This window comes from Taeniopygia guttata, chromosome 27 (genome assembly GCF_048771995.1).
Source record: "Taeniopygia guttata chromosome 27, bTaeGut7.mat, whole genome shotgun sequence".
Taxonomy (NCBI): domain Eukaryota; kingdom Metazoa; phylum Chordata; class Aves; order Passeriformes; family Estrildidae; genus Taeniopygia; species Taeniopygia guttata.
The window spans coordinates 5,313,700-5,325,902 of NC_133052.1; the positions used below are offsets into that span (position 1 = coordinate 5,313,700).

At 49.0% G+C, this 12,203-nt stretch overlaps 1 protein-coding gene across 4 annotated transcripts in view; it reads left to right on the forward strand.

The window, feature by feature from the left end:
• The window catches only part of ASIC2 (acid sensing ion channel subunit 2), a 417,185-nt gene that overhangs the window by 368,545 nt on the left and 36,437 nt on the right, over positions 1–12,203 (forward strand). For all 4 annotated transcript variants that reach the window (XM_072919149.1, XM_072919148.1, XM_072919147.1 and 1 more), the window contains exon 2: positions 3,206–3,356. In XM_072919149.1, coding sequence (XP_072775250.1) covers positions 3,206–3,356 — 151 coding nt within the window. The remainder of the gene's footprint in view (positions 1–3,205; positions 3,357–12,203) is intronic.

Genomic DNA, 12,203 nt, shown 5'->3' on the forward strand with positions numbered 1-12,203 from the left:
AGGACACAGGGAATGGCTTCTAAAAGGGCAGGATGGATGGGATTCTGGGAAGGAATCCTGGAGGAATTCCTTCCTGGGGGTTGCAGAGGGGCTGGAATGGAATTCCCAGAGGAGCTGGGACAGTGGGAGGTGTCCCTGTCCAGGCACTGGGTGATCCTTAAGGTCCAAATCCAAACCATTCCATGACTCCATTGATCCTGAAACACTAAAATCCCATTTATTGGGCGTTGGAATGAATGCACATGGATTTTTGAATTTGGAAATATCTTCAAATGCCATTAGGAATAATGTTTTGTGGGTTCTTTGGGAATGAAGGGAATCCCTGTGGCTGAGAGTCCCCATGGTTGTCCTTTCCCAGTTCCCATGAGGTCTGTTTCCCTGGGGTTGCTTCCAGCCCTGCTGCCCCGTCAGGTTCCATCTTTTCCTTGGATAAACACATCCTAACGGGAGCTTTTTACAGGGAATTTTTACAGTTATATAAAATTGCCCCATCAAGTTGCCTGGATTTATTTGTCTGCAGACTGCCGAGCACGGCAGCTCCAAAATCAATCCCTGGGCTGTTGTTCCCATTCCAGTCTTGTTTCTCCCTGATTTTCTCCACTGCAGCTTTTTCTCTTTGCTGGATTTTAAACTCCCCTCATTAGGAATTTTTGACTTCTGCCTTCAGAGCCTATCTGGGAAAAACCATCCATGAGGCTGCTTCCAGAGGCTCAGCTTCTCTTTCCAGCCTGAGCTGTTTAATCAGTTGGGCAAGTATTAAAATGGGATTTTTTTTTATTTGGATATCAAATCCTTTTTAAAGGATATATTGTTTTTCCCCTCACAAATGTTTCCTATTTGAATTCAAATATTATTTCCTTTCTCTCCCATCACACCTGCTTCCCTGGCACTTAGATTAGTCAGGATATGTCAATATTTGTGGGAATAAATCTCTGCTGGCTCCAGCTTCTGTTTGGGTTTCTGACTCATCCTGGGGTCAAATGAGCTCAGCAAATGTGGGAGAGATTCCGGAGGGACTGGAGCTCTGGCTCCCGTGCTCCAAGTGCTCATTGCTGCCGTTTGCTGGTTGTTGCTGGTTCCCAGCTGGCCTTTCTGGAGCCTTTATCCCAGGAAGCAGCTCTGGATGTCCCCGGGCTGTCAGTGCAGGGCACAGTGGGGATTGGCTGGGGTTAAATCTGGGATTTCTGGGAGTTTTCCCATTCCAGGGGGAAGGCTGAGCCTGGGCACTGAATGTCACCAGCAGCAAAGGTGGGACATCTCTGCTGCCCACCAGGAGTGTTGTGTTCCCACTGGGAAATCTGCGTTACCCCACTGGGAAATATGTGTTTTATCCCACTGGGAAATCTGTGTTATCCCACTGGGAAATCTGTATTATCCAACTGGGAAATCTGCATTATCCAACTGGGAAATCTGTGTTTTATCCCACTGGGAAATCTGCGTTACCCCACTGGGAAATCTGTGTTACCCCACTGGGAAATATGTGTTTTATCCCACTGGGAAATCTGTGTTATCCCACTGGGAAATCTGTATTATCCAACTGGGAAATCTGCATTATCCAACTGGGAAATCTGTGTTTTATCCCACTGGGAAATCTGCGTTACCCCACTGGGAAATCTGTGTTTTATCCCACTGGGAAATCTGTGTTACCCCACTGGGAAATATGTGTTACCCCGCTGGGAAATCTGTGTTATCCCACTGGGAAATCTGTATTATCCAACTGGGAAATCTGTGTTTTATCCTACTGGGAAATCTGTGTTATCCCACTGGGAAATCTGTGTTACCCACTGGGAAATCTGCATTATCCAACTGGGAAATCTGCATTATCCAACTGGAAAATCTGTGTTTTATCCCACTGGGAAATCTGCGTTATCCCACTGGGAAATCTGCGTTACCCCACTGGGAAATATGTGTTTTATCCCACTGGGAAATCTGTGTTATCCCACTGGGAAATCTGTGTTTTATACCACTGGGAAATCTGTGTTACCCACTGGGAAATCTGCATTATCCAACTGGGAAATCTGTGCTTTATCCCACTGGGAAATCTGTTATTCCATCAGGAAAACTGTTATCCCACTGGGAAATCTGTGTTTTATCCCACTGGGAAATCTGTGTTATCCCACTGGGAAATCTGTGTTACCCACTGGGAGATCTGTTATCCAACTGGGAAATCTGTTATCCCACGGGGAAAGCCGTGTTTACTCTGCTTGGAAACACGTCAACCCCATTTGAAAACCCGTGGTCTTCACATGTCCATCCCACTTGGAAATCCATGTGCACTCCACTTGGAAATGTATCCATCCCACCTGGAACCCTGTGTCCATCCATCTTCTCCCACTAGAAAACCTGTGTCCATCCCACTGGAAAACCCGTGTTCTCCCACTGGAAAACCTGTGTCCATCCCACTGGAAAACCTGTGTCCATTCCACAGGAAAACCCATGTCCATCCCAATGGAAAACCCGTGTTCTCCCACTGGAAAACCTGTGTCCATCCCACAGGAAAACCTGTGTCCATTCCACAGGAAAACCCCTGTTATCCCACTGGAAAACACGTCCCTCTTGGAGCCCCATGTTGGGGCACCAATGTCTCCCCTGCTTTGCAGTGCTGGTGCTGCCTGGAGGTTCCACCCGGGCTTTGCCAGGAATTCCTATCAGGAATCCTCCCCAAATAAGACTGAAGAAGAGCAAAATGATGGAGGAAATCTTTCCTCATTTCCCCAAGTGTTTTTAACTCTTTCTAATTTCCAAGCAGTGGCAGAGGGAAGAATTAAGGGGATATAGGATTTTTAATGCCAGGAGAGCATTCCCATGGCCTAAATGGACTGAGACCCCACCCAAAACCAGGGAATTGTGTGAATTTTTAGCAGGAGCTGAAGGCCAGTGTGTGTCTGTCAGAGCTTGGACTGACTGCAACGACTCCAGGAGCTTTTGAGTTTTCCCTCCAAACAGCTTTCCCTTCCTCCCTTTCCTCTTTTATTTTCCATAAGGAAAGCACAATGATTAAACTAATTATTAAACCTGGATGGATTTCTGTGGATATTTATGACGCTATTTCTGAGAATATTTATATGGATATTTACATGGATATTTACGTGGATATTTGCCCCTGACCTGCAGCTTGTGGCTGTTTCCCATCCCTCTGCCAGGTGGGAATGGGGGTTGATTCTGTGGGAAATATTCCCTAATTCCTCTTTTTTTTTCCCCGCAGGTATTTACAAAATATGGGAAATGCTACATGTTTAACTCAGGAGAGGAGGGGCGGCCTCTCCTCACCACGGTGAAGGGGGGCACAGGGAATGGCCTGGAAATCATGCTGGACATCCAGCAGGACGAGTATCTGCCCATCTGGGGAGAAACAGGTAAAAGCTTCCTCTTCCTAGGGTGATTTCTGTGGAAAAACCCATCCCATCCCATCCCATCCCATCCCATCCCATCCCATCCCATCCCATCACATCCCATCCCATCCCATCCCATCCCATCCCATCCCATCCCATCCCATCCCATCCCATCCCATCCCATCCCATCCCATCCCATCCCATCCCATGCCTAAAGAAGCACCTGCTCAGTCCCGGATGTGTCACGTTTCTCAGGGGTTTGTGGTGGACCCTTGGGTCCCGCATTTTGGGGAGTGCTGGGCTTGGGTGTCCCAGCCCCAAGGTTTGGGCTGCCAGGCAGGAGTGGCACTGCCTGTCCTGGGCAAGGGTGGCACTTGTGGGTGACAGGATGTGGGGACACCTGCAGAGGCTCCAGCACATCCCTCTCCCCTGGAAAGGCATTTCTGGGAGGCTTGTTCAAGGTGGGCTCTCTGGGTTTTCCTTCTCCTTGGGAATCTTTGCTGCTCTGAGAGTTGTGTTTGCTGGGTTGGTGCTGTGGGGGTGAAGCAAGGACTGGGTTCCTTGGCTTTGGAGCATTTGGGATGATGGAATCTGTCTAGGAGTGAACCTGGCTGGGCTGAGCATCTCCGGAGGCGCTGGAGCCCCCTGGTCCTGGAGCAGGAGGTGCTGACCAGGAGAGCTGGGCTGTGGGATGTCCCCAGGTCCCATGGATGGGGATGCAGCTCCTGGAGTGGATGTGGAGTTGTGGGCAACACTGGTTCCTTTAATGGATCCTGGATCCTTTAATGGAATCCTTTAATGGAACATGGATCCTTTAATGGAACATGGATCCTTTAAGGATCATTGATCCTTGAATGGCTCATGGATCCTTGAATGGATCATGGATCCTTTAATGGCTCATGGATCCTTTAATGGAACACGGATCCTTTTATGGATCCTGGATCCTTTAAGGATCCTGGATCCTTTAATGGATCCTGGATCCTTTAATGGATCCTGGATCCTTTAATGGAACATGGATCCTTTAATGGAACATGGATCCTTGAATGGCTCATGGATCCTTTAGTGGAACATGGATCCTTTAATGGAACATGGATCCTTTAAGGATCATTGATCCTTGAATGGCTCATGGATCCTTTAATGGATCATGGATCCTTGAATGGATCCTGGATCCTTGAATGGCTCATGGATCCTTTAATGGCTCATGGATCCTTTAATGGAACATGGATCCTTTTATGGCTCATGGATCCTTTAATGGAACATGGATCCTTTAAGGATCCTGGATCCTTGAATGGAAAATGGATCCTTGAATGGATCCTGGATCCTTGAATGGCTCATGGATCCTTTTATGGATCATGGATCCTTTAATGCTGCTGTGGAAACAATGGGCAGGAACGTGGGGGACAGGATGGGGACAGTGCCACCACCCGGGCACAGCTGCCCTTAGCAGTGCCCAGCAGTGGTGGCTGCAGCTTTCCTGAAGCCACAGTGACATTTGGAACAAAGCATCCAAAATAACCCTGGAGAACTTTCCAGGAGTTGTGTTTGTGTGGCAGAGCCCCGTGGGCACACTCACCCAGGAGGAGCTGGGGTGATTTTGGGGATCAGGGAAGGGAAAGGAGGAAATCTCTGCACTGCAGGTCGGTGTCACCATGGCTCTGTCAGCCCCTCCAGCACCTCTCAAACCCCTGCTGGGAGCAGAGAGGGGTTTGGCTCCGTTGGTTCCCAGTTCCCTTTTCTCTGTTGCTGTTTGACTCTCCATAGCTGTGGCCCATCAGCCATTCCAGGCTGCACAGGCTTTCAGAGGAGCTTTGCTCCCAGATTTCAGCTCCTGCCCCAAATCAGCCTGGGCTGGCCCAGGTGAGGGGGCTGACAGAGATTTGGGATAATCATTCCTCCCTGGGGAGCTGGTTTGAGCTCTTGTCCTTTGATGGGTGAAACAGGCTCATGGTGGGGGTGGGAGAATGAGGAGCAATCTCCACCTCAGGGCTTCATCTCCCACCCGGAGAGATCCCCCAAGGGAGACAAAGCTGCCCTGAGGGACCTGTGGGGACAGGAAACCACCCCGTGGTGGCTTGGAGACATCCCAGGGCTGGTGAACACCTGGAGCTTTGTGTTCAACCCCGCTGGGGTCTCACATCGCGGAATCCCAGGATGGTTTGGGCTGGAAGGGACCTCAGAAACTATCCAGTGCCATCTCTGCCATGGCAGGGACACCTCCCACTGTCCCAGGCTGCTCCAAGCCCTGTCCAGCCTGGCCTTGGGCACTGCCAGGGCTCCAGGGGCACCACAGCTGCTCTGGCACCCTGTGCCAGGGCCTGCCCACCCTCACAGGGAACAATTCCCAATTCCCAATTCCCAATATCCATCCCTGCCCTCTGGCAGTGGGAGCCATTCCCTGGGTCCTGTCCCTCCATCCCTTGTCCCCAGTCCCTCTCCAGCTCTCCTGGAGCCCCTTTGGGTCCTGCAAGGGGCTCTGAGCTCTCCCTGGAGCTTCTCCAGGTGAACATTCCCAGCTTTCCCAGCCTTTTCTCACAGTGCAGGACCACTTGAATTTCTCCAAGGAGAGCCAGCCCTGGTGTCCCACCACTCCCACTTTGGTGCCTTTTTGGTGCTGCCCTTAGGAGAGCCTGTAGGAGGTTCTGGGAATGTGCTGGGTTTTTCCATCCCTGTGACTCTGGGAAAGGTGGATCAGGCTCAGGGGGATGAATCCACCTCGCATTGCACAGGAAGCAAAAAAAAAAAAAAAAAAAGGAATAATAAATGAGAATAAAAACTGGGAAAGGAAAAGCTGAGGGAGGGAGGGAAGGAGGAGGTGCCTCCACACCCATTGGCATCAGCTCCATCCAGGGGCACTGGGGGTGGCAGCTCTGCTCTGCTCCCTCCTTCAAACAGCTCCTGGGTGTGCCAAGGCACTGGAAACCTGTCCTGGCTGTGGGCCTTGAGCCTGAGGGAGAAAAAACAGCCTCAAGTGCTCATTTTTATCAAAAATCGTGGGGCTTGTGGTGTCTTTGGGGTTCAGAGCTGACTTTGTGGGAGGTTCCTGTGAAGTTCAACATCCCCTGGTGCCATCCTGCCCTGATCATCCCACCCAGACTGAGCTGAAACTTAGACCCAGCTCAAGATCAGGGGCTCAAGGAGGAAGTCTCCTGTCCCTGGACCTGGTTTAGAGTTGGAGTCTCATGTCCCAGTATCTGAGATGGCATTGGAGTCTCCTGTTCCTGGCCCTGGGTTCATTTTGGATTCTCCAGTCCCTGGGTTGATTTGGATTCTCATATCCCCGGACTTGGGTTGGTTTTGGATTCTCCAGTCCCTGGGTTGATTTTGGATTCTGCTGACTCTGGACCTGGGCTGGCATTCTGGGCTTGGATTGCACTGGGAGTTACTGAGGTCTCTTTAAACCTGGAAATTTACAGGATTCAAGGAAAAACTCCATGAACAGGGCTCTGACTTGCTGAAGCGATGAAGGAGAAGCTCCTGGGCTCATTCCAAGGAGCCTTGGCCATGCTCTCACAAGGCCAGCTAGGCCTGCTTGCCCTCAGAGCTGGTGGAACTTGGAGCCTTCTCCTCCCTCAGCCCGGGACAGCCCGTCCTGGCTCCCAGGGCTGCCTGGACGTGCCAGAATCCCAAATAGTGCCAGAATCCCGAATAGTGCCAGAATCCCCAATGGTGCCAGAATCCCGAATGGTGCCAGAATCCCAAATAGTGCCAGAATCCCAAATGGTGCCAGAATCACGAATGGTGCTGAATCCCAAATAGTGCCAGAATCCCAAATAGTGCCAGAATCCCAAATGGTGCCAGAATCCCAAATAGTGCCAGAATCCCGAATGGTGCCAGAATCCCGAATGGTGCCAGAATCCCAAATAGTGCTGGAATCCCGAATGGTGCTGAATCCCAAATGGTGCCAGAATCCCAAATAGTGCCAGAATCCCGAATGGTGCCAGAATCCCCAATGGTGCCAGAATCCCAAATAGTGCCAGAATCCCGAATGGTGCCATAATCCCAAATAGTGCCAGAATCCCAAATGGTGCCAGAATCCCAAATAGTGCCAGAATCCCGAATGGTGCCAGAATCCCAAATAGTGCCAGAATCCCGAATGGTGCCATAATCCCAAATAGTGCCAGAATCCCGAATGGTGCTGAATCCCAAATAGTGCCAGAATCCCGAATGGTGCCAGAATCCCAAATGGTGCCAGAATCCCAAATGGTGCCAGAATCCCAAATGGTGCCAGAATCCCCAGTGGTGCCAGAATCCCAAATGGTGCCAGAATCCTGAATGGTGCCAGAATCCCAAATAGTGCCAGAATCCCAAATGGTGCCGTAATCCCAAATGGTGCCAGAATCCCCAGTGGTGCCAGAATCCCAAATGGTGCCAGAATCCTGAATGGTGCCAGAATCCCAAATAGTGCCAGAATCCCAAATGGTGCCGTAATCCCAAATGGTGCCAGAATCCCCAGTGGTGCCAGAATCCCAAATGGTGCCAGAATCCCAAATGCGGCTCTGGTGGGTGAGTGGCTGTTGCCACAGCAACGCCTGCTCAGCTCTGCCAGGTGAGGGAGGGAGTTGATTATTTCCAAATATTTGCATAATAATTTCAGTGTGTTTGGAATTCAATCCCCTCGGTGCTGCCTCGGGGCCGGGCCAGGCTGGGTCTCCAAAGGAGCTCCAAGGGAATTCCAGCCCCGGAGGGGGACACGGGGTGGGATCTGTGTGGGAAATGCTTTTGTGGAGCTCTCTGGGCCTGACAGAAGGCCCACACAGTATGCATCCCTATGCAAACTTTGAAATAAGAAATACTCACTTAAAAATACCAGAAAATAAGACAAATATTATTAAGAGAAAAATAAAACTAAACACGAGGTTCAAAAAATAGCCTTACAAATAAGACTAAATAATTGAGAGAAATAGAACTAAGATACATTATCATGAGACTCACAAAAAATTATTTTAGATTATTAACTTTAAAACATCTACAACGTAAGAAAAAACTAATAAACCAAAAAACACTTATATTATATTAAAATATAATATAAATAGTAATATAATATAATATAATATAAATAATAATATAATATAATATAATATAATATAATATAATATAATATAATATAATTAATGTAATATAATATAATATAATTAATATAATATAATATAATATAATATAATATAATATTACATATTATAGTATAGTATAGTATAGTATAGTATAGTTATATTATAGTAATTACAGTATATTATAATTAAGAAATAATCAAATTCTAATTATAGTAGAGTAAATTATAGCATCTATATTATCTCACCCTTCTCATGGGACTAAAAATAGAATAAAATGTTTAAAAACACCTCTCAGCTACCCCATCTCTAAATAAAAAAAAGCATTATCCGAGTACTGTGGTGTGCAGGGCCAAAGGGATGTGGGCAGAGGGGGATCCATGGGATGGAGGGAGTTGGGTTTTCCCTTCCCCCTGAGCTCCTGGCTGTCTCTGGGAGGGTGGCACAGGGAGATGGGGCTCCCTGGATCCCTGGCAGTGCCAAGGCCAGGCTGTGTAATTACCATGCCCTTTAACGAAGGGCTGGGGCTGCTTTTTGGTTCACTGCTCACACAAAGCCCCAGGGCAGTCCCAAGGTCTCTGGTACCAGGAGTACTGAGCTGTCTGCTCCAAGGGGCAGCTGTCACAAAGTTTATTTTGCTTTTCTGACCTCTCACTTTGCTCACTTCTGCTGCACTGTGGATGCTTTTGCCCAGTGGGCTCCTGTCACACTGACACACAGATGTTCCTGTTCTAGCTCCTAAACTCTCACACAACCCCTACATCAGAGCCCTTCACCCTCTCACCAGTGCAGCTTCTCACTGACTTAAGCATATTCTTTTTTACAGCTATGGAAACAGAAGTTTATGGTTTTTCTGCTTAATGGCTGAGTATTGTATTTTTACATCAACCCAAACTTCTTCCAAGCTGCAGATCAGAGCCTCCAGTGTCTGTGGAAGTTTCTGGTTTTCTGATTCCCACAAGGCTGGAGCAGCCTGGAGCAGCCTGGGGCGGTGGAGGATGTCCCTGCCCAGGGTGGGGGCACTGGAGGATCCCCAAAGTCCCTTCAATCCCGAAAAATCCGGGGTCCTCCAGCAGGAGTCAGGAGTAAGAGCAGTTTCCCAGCCGTGTCAAGGGGCCTGGCTTCTGGGGAAGTAGGAGATGAAATTCCTGCAGCAAGCAGCCATCAGGATTGCCACTTTCTTTATTATTTTTTGAAATTCTATCTGTTCAAGTGCCCAAACCAGACCAAGGGAATGCTCCAAGGTGTGCTGAGTGCCCCAGGATGGGCTGAAGATTCCTTGGAGAAGCTCCTGGCCAGGCCTGAGCTTCCAGCCCATCCTGGAGACCAGAGGGATTGATGGACAAAGCATGGGAATGTTTTCCCCTGATTTCCCTCACTGCCTGCTGAGGAAATCCCCTGCAGGAAATTCCAGGCTCCTGCTCCATCCCAGCTGCCAAACCTGCTCCTGATGGCTGAAATATCCCCTCTCTTTGGCTCAGAAATCCAAAAGTGGCTATAAATGAACATTGCCCCTGTTAATTAAATCCAAGCAATCTTTGGAGTTTAAAGAAAATATCCCTCCCAGCAACTCCACTCATGCCACACCACCAACCCCAGGGGCAATCCCAGCCTGGAGCAGCTCCTGTAAATCCCCGGGCACATGAACAGCAGCTCCTGCTCCATCACAACAGAGCCAGAATTGCTTTTCAAGCCCTGCCCTGGCTCTCCCCAGCCCCAGGAGGATTCCAGGGGCCCTGGAGAGCAGTTCCCCAAACCAGGAGTTCCTGGAGCTTGCAGCAACCTCAAAGACCCAAACCCTGAGTAACCTTTGAGCTGCTGCTCCTCCCAGGGCTTTGGTGCTGCTCAAACAAATATTAATTAATTTGTAGTGGCAGAGTAATTTGGGGGCTGCTCTGGTCACCAGGGGCTGCTGAGAGGTGGCAAACGTGGGCCTGGGAGTGCTGGCTGCTTCAGGAATTCTGGCTAATTCAGGGAATTCTGGCTAAATCAGGGAATTCTGGCTAATTCAGGGAATTCTGGCTAACTCAGAGAATCCTGGTTAACTCAGGAATTCTGGCTAATTCAGGGAATTCTGGTTAATTCAGGGAATTCTGGCTAAATCAGGGATCCTGGCTAACTCAGGGAATTCTGGTTAACTCAGGAATTCTGACTAATTCAGGGAATTCTGGTTAATTCAGGAATCCTGGCTAATTCTGGGAATTCTGGTTAATTCAGGGAATTCTGGCTAAATCAGGGAATTCTGGTTAATTCAGGGAATTCTGGCTAATTCAGGAATTCTGGCTAATTCAGGGAATTCTGGTTAATTCAGGGAATTCTGGCTAATTCAGAGAATCCTGGCTAATTCAGAATTTCTGGCTAACTTAGGGAATCTTGGCTAATCGGGAATCTTGGCTAACTCAGGAATCCTGACTAATACAGAGAATTCTGGCTGATTCAGGGATTTCTGGTTAATTGAGGGAATTCTGGCTGATTCAGGAATTCTGGCTAATTCAGGGAATTCTGGCTCTCCTCAGGAAAAGGGCCAGGACATTTTAGGTGACCCCAAGCAGCCCCTAAAGGTCCCCCTGCCTTGGGTGGCTGATCCAAGAGCAGATTTTCCTATTCCATAAAAACCAACGGCTTCTCCTGGCCTGGGCCCCTCTGGGTTATTCCTGCCCCAGGCCCCTTTTCCTTCCTGGGCCCCATTTATTCCCATTTCCAGAAGGATGAGCAACACTCAGCCCCTGGGTTTGGGGGATTTTCCCAGTTTTTGCTGCCTGGGAATGCCCAGCCTCTCCAGGAAGCAGGATTGTCCCTGTGCAGCCCCAGCTGGGATGGCCTTTCCCAGCTGATTTTTAACCAAAACGACTTCTCTGGGAGTTCCAGCCCCTCTCCACTCTCCTAGAGAACAATTCCCAATATCCCATCCATCCCTGCCCTCTGGCAGTGGGAGCCATTCCCTGTGTCCTGTCCCTCCATCCCTTGTCCCCAGTCCCTCCCCAGCTCTCCTGGAGCCCCTTTAGGCCCTGGAAGCTTCCCTGGAATTTCTCCACTCTGGAATTGTCCCAGAATTTTGTTCAACCAAATGCTGTGAGCACAAATCAAAGGCAAGAAAATCCTTCCAGGGCTGTGGATGCTTCAAAAGCCTCCTTCAAAAAGAAAGAAAAGAAAAAAAGAGAAAAAGTCCCAAATTCAAGGAAATTATCATTAAGGGCAAACCTGAAGGAATCCAAACCCTCTGGCTTTGGGAATCTGGGAGAGCCAAGATAAGACCCTGAAAATCAAGGGATGAAGCATTCAAATGCAATCTGCATTTCCAGCTGTCCTTGGAGCTTTGTTGCTGTCAAATGCCCACAGCTGAAATAGGAGCTGGAATACTTGGGAAAACGTGGGGAAAACCTTGGAATCTGGAATGGTGCCAGCAAGGTGACAAAGTTTGGGGCTGTTCCCTGTCCCAGGAGTTCTAAAGGTGTTTGCAAACATTGGATTTTGATTCCTGCTTTTTCCAAGCACTGAGGTTCAGAGCCTCAGGTGAGGTTTGGGGGTGCTCTGGTTTCCCTTGGGAATCATCCAGGTCCTTCCCTGGTCCCAACCCTCCCCTGGGGGGCTCAGTTTCCTTCCTGGAGGGGCTTGGAGCACTTTAATCAATCCCAGGGAGACCCCAGGGGATTCCAGGGCTGGAAAAAGCTTTGGAGATAAAAGTCTTTTCCAAAGACTCATTAAATTTAATTGGATTAATCCCTTTAGCTCAGGGATAATCTTGTGCTCCCATTTTGTCCAGTTGGTGCTTGAGACCTCCCAGGTGCTTCCCGAGGGCAATTCCTGAATTCCTGGTGCTGAC